Genomic DNA, 15,164 nt, shown 5'->3' on the forward strand with positions numbered 1-15,164 from the left:
GCAAGTTTCTCAACCCCTGAATCATCTTAGTCATCCTCCTCTGCACCGATTCTAACATTTTGATATCCATTCTATAGTAAGGCGACCAGAACTGAACCGCATAATCAAGATGAGGTCTAACTAATGCTAAATATAGTTTGAGGAAGACTTCGGGGCTTCTGTTGCTTACGCTCCTTGAAATAAATCCCAGTACCCTATTAGCTCGATTTCTAGCTTGAATGCATTGTGCCCTAGGACGGAGATCAGAGCTCACTAAGACCCCTAAATCCCTCTCGCACCCAGACCTGCTTATGAGAGTGTCATTTAAGCAATAGTTATGTGAGGGGTTGTTCCTACCTACACTCAGAATACTGCACTTCCCTACATTGAACTCCATCTGCCATTTATCCGCCCAGTCATACAATCTGTTGAGTTCACCTTGGAGAATACTAGCGTCCTGATCCGAATCAATTACTCTACCGATCTTGGTATCATCTGCAAATTTACTAACATCACTACTAATTCCTGTATCCAAGTCATTGATATAAATAACAAACAAAAGTGGACCTAATACCGATCCTTGTGGGACCCCACTCGTAACACATCCCCAGTCAGATCTTTTACCATTGATTTGCACTCTTTGCTTCCTATTGCCAAGCCACGCCTTGACCCAGTTCAAAACTTTACCCTCTACTCCGTGAGCCTGTAATTTAAGCAACAGTCGTTGGTGAGGAACTTTGTCAAACGCTTTACTAAAATCATAATTTTCATCTCTGTCAACCGTCTTAAATACTTTATTGTAGAAGGACAAGAGATTGGTGAGGCATGACCTACCTTTTGTGAACCCATGCTGCGAGTCGTGAATTAAGCTATGTTTCTCTAAATGCTCCCGAATGTTCCTGGCTATTATAGACTCCAGCATCTTGCCTATAACCGATGTTAAGCTAATTGGGCGATAGTTTGAAGCAACTGACCTGTCCCCCTTTTTAAAAATCGGGGTCACATTAGCTACTTTCCATAGGCTCGGCACATAGCCAGTATTTACCGACATCTTAAAGATGTCAGTTAGTGGGTCACTGAGTACATCACCTAACTCCTTTAATACCCTCGGAAATATCCCGTCAGGACCTGGCGACTTGTTCTTCTTAAGCTTATCTATCTCATCCTGAACTACTTGCCTGGTAATGATTATATCCCTCAATTTATCGCCATCCCCGCCCTCGTACACCTGAACTCTTTCCGGTATAGTCGTTCGATCCTCCTGTGTGAATACTGAAAGGAAGTAGTCGTTCAACAATGTGCTCATATTTTCGTAATTTTCTACTAGCTCCCCTGTGTTTGTTTTCAGCGGTCCAATTTTCTCCCGTGTTTTTGTTCTATACATCTGAAAGAAGCCCTTAGGATTACTTTTCGCCTCATTTGCTACTTTGATCTCATAGTTCCTTTTTGCTATCCTGGTGTTTTTCTTAACTAATCTAGATAGTTCGGCGTACCGGCCCCTGAGATGTGTTTTAAGCCACTCGGCGGTGACTGAAAAATCCGAGGTGGTAGCGTGGGGATTCGAACCCGCGTCGTCCATCACGCAGTGAATGAGGGCCCAGCACGCTACCACTCATCCACCGGCTAATGGTATTAAAGGGAGACGATGGCTGAGTGGTCACCGTGGCACGTAGTCCTATTCTCTACAAAACTACAAAAGTTGGAGCACTGCCACATTTCCTACACATAGTCAGTCATATTTGCTACACAAAAAATGTGTCTCGCAAATTTCCTTCACAAAAGCTGAGTACCCAGCACATCTCCTACACACAACGGTGCCTCCGGCGTACAGTTATGCTGTCATGTCTCCTACAGTTCGGGGATCCTGTGTTATGTATAAAAGTGAATATATTATGTATAAAAGAGAATATACCTAAAATTAATTGGGTTTGCAACCCATACCTCCATAAAGCATCTCTGGCTACCAAAATTGTGGAGAAATTGGATAAATTCAAGCAAGAATTATCTAAGGAAATATCAAGGGTAAAGGAAGAAGTTGAGTTGAATTCAAGCAAGAATTATCTAAGGAAATATCAAGGGTAAAGGAAGAAGTTGAGTTGAATTCAAGCAAGAATTATCTAAGGAAATATCAGGGGTAAAGGAAGAAGTTGAGTCACAGGCCGTGAGTGTGAGAAAAGAGCTTGGGGAGGTTGCAGAGGTGTTGCAGCTCGCCGAATATGCAGTCAGCGGGTGCAAGCTGGGCTGAGGTCACCAAACGCAGGAGGAAAGTCAAGAAAAATCTACTTGTTGTTAAGGCCTCTGAGCAAGATAAAAAGGCTACGGAGTTAAAAAGTGAAGTTTCCCAGGCATTACAAGGCATTCAGATTACTGATTCAAGATTCACTAATGGAGGTAATATCATAATGAACCTTGATAATGAGAACATGAGGGATGAAGCAGCTAAAAAATTGGAGTCTGTTGAGCAAATTAGTACCAAGAGTGTTGGAAAGATGAAGCCAAAGATCATGATATGCAATGTGCATAAAGAGGAGACCAAGGAAAAAATAAAGGAGACCATCTTAGACCGCAATGAGTTCTTACACGCAATTGAGGGTGTTGAGAATAAAATTGAGCTGATTTTTAGTAAGCCTGCAGCTGGCAGTACAATGTATTACATATTGAGGTGTGACCCAACTGTGAGAGAGCTGATTCACAAGAATCATAAGTTATAATTAGAATAGGGAATATACCCAGTGAGAGACAGATACCATGCAATTATATGTTATCATTGTCAGAGATATGGCCATCTTGAGGCCAACTGCACTGCTAAGAGAAATGGGGAAGCCCAAAATGTTTCAAATGCTCTGGTAATCATAAATCCAAGGAGTGCTCCATGGCTGAGAAGAAATGCATATATTGTGTGAGGTACAAGAAGCCTGAAATCAACCACTACTACGCCCCACGGTCGCTGAGGAGAGTCACGTCAGGGAACATGTGTTGCCGGACTTGCTATGCTCAGCCAAAATCGTTCCCGTGTAATAGGGGAGACAGGGTCTAGTTGTTACACGGGTAAGTTGTTACAAGGCCGTTGTTTCAAACTTCCTGATGTAGCGCGGGACGTTTAAAAGCCTACTCCATGCCATCATAACTGCCACTGAGTGTTGCACTGACGGACCTTCGCCTTCAAAGGTATGGCTTAAAAAACGATTTTTAACTCGAAAAGTATTTTTTGTAGCAATAGTAAATCCTTAATTGATCAAGCACGCATGATATCACTGAAGTTGTTTGTAGCTCATTAGGATGTATTGGAAGTGTTCTTCGATACGTGAAGTCATGCCGTGGATTCCACACATTGTCAGTGCTGGGCGCGTGGTTATACACGAAAATGTATGGATGGGGCTAATTGTTACAGTGGATCAACTTACCCCAGGCTTATAACAACTTCCAGGTGAAGAATGGGTAGAGTGTATGATCTGTAAGTACTGGGCACACTCTGACTGCACCGACGGACGCCGGGAATATCTGAGTGATCTGTGCAACCAGAAACTGATGAAGGATAATGATTCCGACTGATGATTAACCAAGAAAATCAGCTGTCAAGGACTAGGAATATTAAATCATGCCAATAGACCACTTGCTGTGCTTCAGAGTTTCGAGAACTTGTTTAAACATACTTTTGAGTTGTAAGTGCCACCAGGCATATTCATATAAAGGTTTCGTTTAATGTAATTGTAAGAGAAAATCAGCTGTAACAAATTACCCCAAAGGGTGTCACAACTAACCCCTTGCCCGGGGTAAATTGTTACAGCTGACACCACCTCATTAATTAGAGCTGTACTACTTAACGTAGCATTGTTTTGTTCTTTTGCCAGTGATTTCAATAAAAGGACACATATTCCTAATTAGACTAGCAAACAAACTTCATTTCAGTAAATTATTGTATGTGCCGAGCCCCAAAACAACAAAATAAAAAAACAACCCGGTCTCCCCTACTCGCTTAATAGAAAGACATAAAACACGTGAATAGCAAGGCGGAGAGCCCGCCGCCTATCATCTCATACTTCCTTCCCAAACTTCCTTCTTACCCTACTGTATCCACTTCCTCTTTCACCCCCGTATCTCCCCCTAAAAAGTAGAAGTGAGATTAGTAGTAGACTAGTAGTAGTAATATTAGTAGTATTAGTTATAATAGTAGTAGTAGTAGCATCAGTAATAATAGTGATAATACTAGTAGTGGGAGGAGGAGGAGAAACATTGATATTGGTAGTAAAAAAAATAGTAGTAGCAACAGTAGTCGTGGTAAAAGTAGTAGCAGTTTTAGTCGTAATAGTGGTAATAGTATTGATAGGCTGAGGAGGAGGAGTAAACATAGCTAATGGTAGTAGTAGCTTTCTCTAATTCTTCCCGTGACTTCTGGCATCTAGCCAAAAATATTTCCTCCAATTTCACTTCTTCCTCTTTCCCTCCTCTCCTTAACCCGGACGGCAGCACTGCCTTCTCATCTGTCTCTAAGGCTGAACTCTTCGCTCAAACTTTCTGTAAGAACTCCACCCAGGACGATTCTGGGCATATTCCTCCTATTCATCCCCCCTCTGATTTCGTTATGCCTGTTGTTAAGATTCTTCCTAATGATGTTTTCTATGCCCTCTCTGACCTCAACTCTCAGAAGGCTTATGGACCTGATGGAGTGCCTCCTATTGTCCTTATAAACTGTGCTTCCGTGCTGACACCCTGCCTGGTCAAACTCTTTCGTCGCTGCCTATCAACATCTACTTTCCTTCCTGCTGGAAGTACGCCTTCGTACAGCCTGTGCCTAAGAAGGGTGACCGTTCCAATCCCTCAAACTACCGCCCTATAACTTTACTTTCCTGTCTATCTAAATCTTTTGAATCGATCCTTAACCGGAAGATTCACAAGCACCTTTCCACTTCTAACCTTCTATCTGATCGCCAGTATGGGTTCCGTAAGGGGCGTTCTACTGGCGATCTTCTTGCTCTCTTAACTGACTCTTGGTCATCCTCTCTTAGCCGTTTCGGTGAAACTTTCTCAGTTGCGCTAGACATCGAAAGCTTTTCATAGAGTCTGGCACAAAACTTTGCTTTCTAAACTACCCTCTTTCGGATTATATCCCTCTCTCTGTACCATTATCTCCAGTTTCCTCTCCTTCCGTTCTATCTCTGCTGCGGTAGACGGTCACTGTTCTCCTAAATCTATCAACTGTGCTGTTCCACAATTCTGTTTTATCACCCACTTTCTTCCTATTATTCATCAATGATCTTTTTATAACAAACTGTTGTTATGAATACAGTTAACTGACGTCTAGGGAATGATTTGTGTTGGAAAGATAGCTAACTGTGACATAACACATAATTGTAAGGTTAAGTGAAAGTAAATGGTGATTTTACTCATTATTAATACTTAACCCAATAAGACAAATAATTACTTGACATCAGAAGAGAACATATGACAAAATAGGCAATGTTACACTGACAAGAGTAAGTGGCTTGGTTCACTGAAGTGCTTAGTTAAGAGTTAAGAGTTACAAAGAAGGAACCAAATATGAGAATTACTGATGAAGTGTGTGTGTGTGTGTGTGTGTGTGTGTGTGTGTGTGTGTGTGTGTGTGCGTGTTTGCTCGGAGAATGAAGAGCCCTTGCGTCTTCGGAAAAGTGAGCTACCTCACGTTAGACTGGCTGGGGTAAGCAGTTGGAGGTATTTATAACCTCGGCGGGCGAGTCGGTCCGCGAAGTGTGAGGCTTCGTGACATTCAACTGAATGGTGGGTGAAGCTTCGATGTGGAGAGTCACGAGTCCTCGAGTGAATGAGCTGTTGCGGCTGGAGCTTCGAGGATTCGTGCGTGAACTAGTTATTCGTGAGGTGATGTTGTTTGATGGCGCGCTTCGAGGCTCAATTGGACGAGGGCACCATAATACCTCCCTGCTTAGGAACGACGTAACGATTGGAAGGAGTGTAGTAGTGAGGCGTAAGGATGGTGGGACCCTCGTCATTAGGTATTAGGTGGGCGAGAAAGGGCGTCGGCGATGCAGTTGTCACGTCCCTTGATGTGGTGAATTTCGATGGCGTAGGGCTGCAGCATAAGAGACCACCGGAGGAGGCGTTGGTTAGAGAACTTGTCACGATGAAGGAAGGTCAGGGGGTTATGGTCTGTGTATACTTGAAGAGGCTGGCTTCCGGCTTGTAAATAGTTTTCAAACTTCTGGATGGAGTTTATGATGGCCAGAAGTTCTTTTCCCACGGTGCTGTAGTTCTTTTGATGTTTTTTTTTAACTTTGTGGAATGATAGGCTATGAGGTGTAGGATGCCGTCTTTTTCTTGGAGGAGGACGGCACCTGAGGCGATGTCACTGGCGTCGGTATGCAGGACGAAGGGCTTGGTGAAGTCAGCAGCCTGCAAGACCGGTCCTTGAGTCAGCATATTATTGAGTTGGATGAAGGCTTGCTGGCAGTCTGTGGTCCACTTATACCCTACGGTTCCGCTTGTGAGCTGGGTCAGAGGGGCAGCGGCTTCTGCAAAGTTGGGGCAGAAGCGGCGGTAAAACCCTGTCATGCCGAGGAAGCGACGCAGCTCCTTGCGGGCAGCGGGAACCGGGTACTGAAGGACGGCAGCGACGTTGGCGGTTTTGTGTTGCACGCAGCCGCTGCCAACCTGGTGGCCCAGAGAGGATACAATTGCTGCTCCAAACGTTGATTTTGCCAGCTTGACTGTGAAGTTCGCCTCTTGTAGCCTGTGGAGCACTTCTTTGATCTGCTGTAGATGGTGTTGCCAGTTGTTAGTATTACCCACTTCAATAAGGTCATCTACCCGAGGAAGAGGGTAGGCGTCTGGCACGGTTACGGCGTTCACTCTGCGGTAGTCTGCAGAGGCGGAGCTGACCGTCGTCCTTAGCAACGAGAAGACAGGGAGACGCCCATGAAGAGCTGCTGGGGACGGCCAAACCCTGTTCAAGTAGATAGTCCATCTCCTTTATTTGTTCCCGCCTCTGAGGGTTGAGCCTGTATGGAGCCTGGCGAATAGGTGTTGTTCCGGGAAATAGCTGCACATCATGAGAGAGAACATTGCAAAGTTTTGGGTTGTCGCCAAAGATGGTGTTGAGTTGGTTGATGCAATGTCCTGAGCTTGTGAGGGGAAGAGATGAGTAAGGTGTTCATCCAGGTGTTGAAGTATGCAAGAGTCTTGTTGCGTGTCTGTAGGGTGTGTTGTTAACCATTACAGTTAAATCTCCAGCCGTATTTGTATCAACTGAGCAACTCTTAAATTCATCTAATTCATCTAGGTAAGTTGAGGAAGGGAGGAAGGAAGGGTGAGGTGTGAATTTAATGTAAATGCATTTATGTTGTCGGTGTAAAAATAATTATATTAATACATAATATGACTGACAGAAATTAATCAACATTTATTTCTAATTGAGAGTAGGTATACGGTCCCTGAAAGTCAAGATTAAAACCAAGATTGCTCAATGCCCATCAAACGTAGCGTCCTCGTGTGATTGGTGCATGTCATGTTCACACAAGAGCTCAGCGAAAGTCACCGCCCGAAGGTCTGGGTCCCGAGCAAAATCGTTCCCGTGAAATACCGGCTTTAGTTCGTGATTGGGTGAAGATCAACTGAATATTTTCAGTGATATATTTGAATGTTCGTGTATACAAAAAAACAGTAGTGGGCACCGATCACTTTTTTGCTGTTCCGATCCCCGATCATCCGATCAGTTTGGGCAACTGATCCGATTCCGATCATCCGATCATTTTTCAAGTACTGCCGTTCTGATCACCATTCCGATCATCCGATCAATAAAATTTATAATAATTACTATTATTTTTTTAAATAAGAATCACAAGAAACACCTATTTAGCGACAGTGACCAATAATCTCCTATCCTTCCTGATTAAATAGCTTTCTAAATAACAGATATTGGCCCATAAATAAATCAGTTACAAGAAGAACATAAGCAATAAGGTTTTGATTTTAAGTGAGCCGGTGTTGTGTCATCTGTCATCCACGTATCCTAAGACATCCCATCCTGATCTGCTCATGTGCGGAACCCGATGTTTACAAACACAGTGTTGATATCGTAGTTTGTCCTGGCAAGATGGCGGCAAGACAGCATGGCAGCTTTTAGGGGAAAATGGCCAAATTCAAAAATGACATGGACCCCATAATTCAGATAGCCTACCATTAAATGGAGAGAATCTGAGAAACATGATCATCAATCAGAAGAGAGAGTATGTTATCTCATTTATCACATTTACCGACATACAAGGGGTGTAGGTTATCTCATTTATCACATTTACTGACATACAAGGGGTGTAGGTTATCTCATTTATCACATTTACCGACATACAAGGGGTGTAGGTTATCTCATTTATCACATTTACCGACATACAAGGGGTGTAGGTTATCTCATTTATCACATTTACTGACATACAAGGGGTGTAGGTTATCTCATTTATCACATTTACCGACATATAAGGGGTGTAGGTTATCTCATTTATCACATTTACCGACATACAAGGGGTGTAGGTTATCTCATTTATCACATTTGCCGACATACAAGAGGTGTAGGTTATCTCATTTATCACATTTACCGACATACAAGGGGTGTAGGTTATCTCATTTATCACATTTACTGATATACAAGGGGTGTAGGTTATCTCATTTATCACATTTACCGACATACAAGGGGTGTAGGTTATCTCATTTATCACATTTGCCGACATACAAGGGGTGTAGGTTATCTCATTTATCACATTTACTGACATACAAGGGGTGTAGGTTATCTCATTTATCACATTTAAAGACATACAAGGGGTGTAGGTTATCTCATTTATCACATTTACTGACATACAAGGGGTGTAGGTTATCTCATTTATCACATTTGCCGACATACAAGGGGTGTAGGTTATCTCATTTATCACATTTAAAGACATACAAGGGGTGTAGGTTATCTCATTTATCACATTTACTGACATACAAGGGATATAGGTTATCTCATTTATCACATATACCGACATACAAGGGGTGTAGGTTATCTCATATATCACATTTACTGACATACAAGGGGTGTAGGTTATCTCATTTATCACATTTACTGACATACAAGGGGTGTATGTTATCTCATTTATCACATTTACCGATATACAAAGGGTGCAGGTTATCTCATTTATCACATTTACCGACATACAAGGGGTGCAGGTTATCTCATTTATCACATTTACCGACATACAAGGGGTGCAGGTTATCTCATTTATCACATTTACCGACATACAAGGGGTGTATGTTATCTCATTTATCACATTTACAGACATACAAGGGGTTTAGGTTATCTCATTTATCTCATTTACCAACATACAAGGGGTGTAGGTTATCTCATTTATCACATTTACCGACATACAAGGGGTGTAGGTTATCTCATTTATCACATTTACCGACATACAAGGGGTGTAGGTTATCTCATTTATCTCATTTACCGACATACAAGGGGTGTAGGTTATCTCATTTATCACATTTACCGACATACAAGGGGTGCAGGCTGTCTCATTTATCACATTTACTGACATACAACGGGTGTATGTTATCTCATTTATCACGTTTACCGACACACAAGGGGTGTTGATTATCTCATTTATCACATTTACTGACATACAAGGGATGTAGGTTACCTCATTCATCACATATACCGACATACAAGGGGTGTAGGTTATCTCATGTATAACATTTACCGACATACAAGGGGTGCAGGTTATCTCATTTATCACATTTACCGACATACAAGGGGTGCAGGTTATCTCATTTATCACATTTACCGACATACAAGGGGTGTAGGTTATCTCATTTATCACATTTACCGACATACAAGGGGTGTTGGTTATCTCATTTATCACATTTACCGACATACAAGGGGTGCAGGTTATCTCATTTATCACATTTACTGACATACAAGGTTTCAGGTTACATCATTTATCGCATTTACCGACATACAAGGGGTTTAGGGTACCACATTTTTCACATTTACTGACATACAAGGATAGGCGGTGTCTGAGTGATTAGCGTGCGGGGCCAGCATTCATCACGCCATGGACAATGTCGATTCGTATCCTCACGCTACCACCTGCTATTTTTTAGTAACCGCCGAGTGGCTTAAGACTACTCACAGGCTGTCCAGAAGACCACCTATCATCCTGGATTCTAGAAGAAACAGTACAAGCGAATAAAAAAATGAGTTCCAGGGGGCAGCATGAGCCAAGCATAACTAGCGCCACTGTAAAGATTGCCTGCGCCATGACGGGCTTGGGCCGACCACCAGGCCCTGAACCTACCGGCGCTATAGGCTGAGATGTAAACAACAAAAATATTTTACCTCATTTATCACATTTACCGACATACAAGGGGTGTAGGGTACCTCATTTATCACATTTACCGACATACAAGGGGTGTAGGTTATCTCATTTATCACATTTACCGACATACAATGGGTGTAGGGTATCTCATTAATCACATTTACCGACATACAAGGGGTGTAGGTTATCTCATTTATCACATTTACCGACATACAAGGGGTGCAGGTTATCTCATAAATCTCATTTACCGAGATACAAGGGATGTAGGTTATCTCATTTATCACATTTACCGACATACAAGGGGTGCAGGTTATCTCATTTATCACGTTTACCGACATACAAGGGGTGTAAGTAATCTCATTTATCACATTTACCGACATACAAGGGGTGCAGGTTATCTCATAAATCTCATTTACCGAGATACAAGGGGTGCAGGTTATATCATTTATCACATCTACCGACATACAAGAGGTGTAAGTAATCTCATTTATCACATATACCGACATACAAGGGGTGCAGGTTATCTCATTTATCACATTTACCGACATACAAGGGGTGCAGGTTATCTCATTTATCACATTTACCGACATACAAGGGGTGTAGGTTATCTCATTTATCACATTTACCGACATACAAGGGTGTAGGTTATCTCATTTATCACATTTACCGAAATACAAAGGTGTAGGTTATCTCATTTATCACATTTACCGACATACAAAGGGTGCAGGTCTCATTTATCACATTTACTGACATACAAGGGGTGTATGTTATCTCATTTATCACATTTACCGACACACAAGGGGTGTTGGTTATCTCATTTATCACATTTACTGACATACAAGGGATGCAGGTTACCTCATTCATCACATATACCGACATACAAGGGGTGTAGGTTATATCATTTATCACATATACCGACATACAAGGGGTGTAGGTTATCTCATTTATCACATTTACCGACATACAAGGGGTGTAGGTTATCTCATTTATCACATTTACCGACATACAAGGGGTGCAGGTTATCTCATTTATCACATTTACCGACATAAAAGGGGTGCAGGTTATCTCATATATCACATTTACCTACATACAAGGGTGTAGGTTATCTCATTTATCCCATTTACCGACATACAAAGGGTGTAGGTTATCTCATTTATCCCATTTACCGACACACAAAGGGTGTAGGATATCTCATTTATCCCATTTACCGACATACAAAGGGTGTAGGTTATCTCATTTATCCCATTTACCGACATACTAAGGGTGTTGGTTATCTCATTTATCACATTTACCGACATACAAGGGGTGCAGGTTATCTCATTTATCACATTTACCGACATACAAGGGGTGCAGGTTATCTCATTTATCACATTTACCGACATACAAGGGGTGCAGGTTATCTCATTTATCACATTTACCGACATACAAAGGGTGCAGGTTATCTCATTTATCACATTTACCGAAATACAAGGGTGTAGGTTGTCTCATTTATCACATTTACCGACATACAAGGGTGCAGGTTATCTCATTTATCACATTTACCGACATACAACGGGTGTAGGTTATCTCATTTATAACATTTACCTACATTCAAGGTGTTCAGGTTATATAATTTATAACATTTAAAGACATACAAAGGGGTGCAGGTTATCTCATTTATCACATTAACCGACATACAAGGGGACCAGGTTATCTCATTTATCACATCTACCGACATACCTCATTTACCTCATTTACTGACATACAAAGCGTGCAGGAAGAAACTTTCATATTTCAAGCAATTTTCAAATTCAAAACATACGTCAACATTTACTTTTAAAAAGATAAAAAAAAAAAAAAAAAAAATTCAGGTGGAACATATCGCGATAGGCAGTCAACAAAGACACGGTACCGTGTCGCAATTCATCCACCTCTTGTTTGTAAACAAATCCCGCGCATGCGTAGATTGGATGGGATGTCTTAGGATACGTGGATGGCAGATGACACCACACCGGGTAGGGCACGTAGCAATGGGTTTAAGTTGGATAAGTTCAGGTTCAACAAAGACATGGGCAAGAATTGATTTACCAGCAGTAGTGGATGAGTGGAACAGACGTAGAAGTCGTGTGGTGAGCGCCAACACGATAGATACATTCAAGAAGAGGTTAGATAAGTTCTTGGATGGGAGGGGTATGGGGCGTTAGTTTGGTGCTGTGGTCTGGGCCAATGTCAATATAACTATATAGACATTAGTCTGGGCGGCATGTTGTGCTGTCTCGCGAGACCTCCTTCCTCCTCCTCCTCTTGCTGCGGGGGGAACCCGACGGGTGGGTGGGGGGGTGTCGAAGGAAGGAATAAATTAACGATCAATAATTATCGCTTAATTTTATAGATAATGACGCTTATTGAAGTAACTATTTAGCAACATGTATAAAAGTAATTGTAAGAATTATGCAGTCCCTTGTTGCCATGACAACGTTGACCACTTTTTTTTCTGTGATCGGTGATCGGAAGTTAGTTTGTGAAGTTCCGATCTCCACAGTCCGATTACCTTTTACAACGATGATCCAGTCTTTGCATTCCGATCGTCAAGTGCTGTTCCGATCAGATCGGAAGATCGGACGATCGGACTGATGATCGGAAGTGCCCAGCTCTGCAAAAAACCCTTAAGTTATTTTATATGAACCGCAAACGTGCCGATTTGCATCGATAATCTACCATATAAACACACGAAAGAACAATTTGTATATCAAATAGTATAGTCTGAATATACTCGAACGATTCATAACCTTTCAGATACCCATATTTCATCTCATTCAGGTACATAAAGTGACATCCGTCTCTGCAAGTGTCTTTACATAAGGAGTTTTGATGTGTTGCATGTAAACAGCACAGAGTAACAATATTCTAAATAGCCAAGCATAGCATTCAACAGTTACTATATACTATTTCATGTTATTTCGAATAATATATATATATATATATAAATATATATATATATATATATATATATATATATATATATATATATATATATATATATATATATATATATATATATATATATATATATATATATATATATATATATATATATATATATATATATATATATATATATATATATATATATATATATATATATATATATATATATATATATATATATATATATATATATATATATATATATATATATATATATATATATATATATATATATATATATATATATATATATATATATATATATATATATATATATATATATATATATATATATATATATATATATATATATATATATATATATATATATATATATATATATATATATATATATATATATATATATATATATATATATATATATATATATATATATATATATATATATATATATATATATATATATATATATATATATATATATATATATATATATATGTATATATATATATATATATATATATATATATATATATATATATATATATATATATATATATAATCATTATTTACATGCAGTAAATTATTAAGACGTCATTTACATGCACTTGCAGAGACAGATATCTTTTAATATACCTGAAATGAGCTATCAATCGATGAATTTGAAGAAAAAAATAGCTCGTTCGAGCATTATGTGACTATGTTACTTGCTACAAGTTAGTATTTTCGTGTGCTTGCATGTTAGTTATCGATGCAAGTGACAGTTGTTTTTTGTTCACATAAATATTCAAATATATTATTGAAAAATAAGCTTGAATGTCTATCACAACAGTTGATTTTCACGTATTCACGGACTAGAAATGAGCAGTTGCCACATTCATCAAAATTCCCGCTTTGTTGGTGGACAGACGGAATGAAACGGACTCTAGTAGTGGTGCAGTGTGCGGTCGGTGGTCAGTAGGACACTTTGATAACGTATGGTTATTACTAGACCCCTAAGAGTGTGTCTCTTTTCCTCCTCCACACAGGAGGGACGGCCCTCCTCTTGGCTGTTGAGCGGGGCAGTGCTGAGTGTGTGTCTGCCCTCATACCCTCCAGTGACCTTAACGCCAAGGACGAGGATGGCCGCACACCCTTCCACTTGGCTGCTCAGCGAGACAGTGCTGAGTGTGTGTTTGCACTCATACCCTCCAGTGACCTTAACGCCAAGGACGAGGATGGCCTCACACCCCTCCACTTGGCTGCTATGCGGGGCAGTGCTGAGTGTGTGTCTGCCCTCATACCCTCCAGTGACCTTAACGCCAAGGACGAGGATGGCCTCACACCCCTCCACTTAGCTGCTATGGTAGGCAGTGCTGAGTGTGTGTCTGCCCTCATACCCTCCAGTGACCTTAACGCCAAGGACAGGTATGGCCGCACACCCCTCCACTTGGCTGCTATGTGGGGCAGTGCTGAGTGTGTGTCTGCCCTCATACCCTCCAGTGACCTTGACGCCAAGGAAGAGGATGGCCGCACACCCTTCCACTTGGCTGCTATGGGGGGCAGTGCTGAGTGTGTGTCTGCCCTCATACCCTCCAGTGACCTTAACGCCAAGGACAGGTATGGCCGCACACCCCTCCACTTGGCTGCTATGCGGGGCAGTGCTGAGTGTGTGTCTGCCCTCATACCCTCCAGTGACCTTAACGCCAAGGACGAGGATGGCTGCACACCCTCCTCTTGGCTGCTATGGGGGCAGTGCTGAGTGTGTGTCTGCCTCATACCTCCAGTGACCTTAACGCCAAGGACAGGTATGGCTGCACACCCTCCACTTGGCTGTTGAGCGGGGCAGTGCTGAGTGTGTGTCTGCCCTCATACCCTCCATTGACCTTAACGCCAAGGACAGGTATGGCTGCACACCCTCCTCTTGGCTGCTGAGCGGGGCAG

General features: G+C 41.3%; 1 protein-coding gene across 1 annotated transcript in view; it reads left to right on the forward strand.

The window, feature by feature from the left end:
- Window positions 1-15,164, forward strand: part of LOC126983155 (ankyrin repeat, PH and SEC7 domain containing protein secG-like) — a 73,267-nt gene that overhangs the window by 24,905 nt on the left and 33,198 nt on the right. Inside the window, exon 2 of the mRNA XM_050835651.1 lies at window positions 14,270-14,586. Within this exon, the coding sequence (XP_050691608.1) occupies window positions 14,270-14,586 (317 nt within the window). The remainder of the gene's footprint in view (window positions 1-14,269; window positions 14,587-15,164) is intronic.

The sequence above is a fragment of the Eriocheir sinensis genome, chromosome 53 (genome assembly GCF_024679095.1).
Source record: "Eriocheir sinensis breed Jianghai 21 chromosome 53, ASM2467909v1, whole genome shotgun sequence".
Taxonomy (NCBI): domain Eukaryota; kingdom Metazoa; phylum Arthropoda; class Malacostraca; order Decapoda; family Varunidae; genus Eriocheir; species Eriocheir sinensis.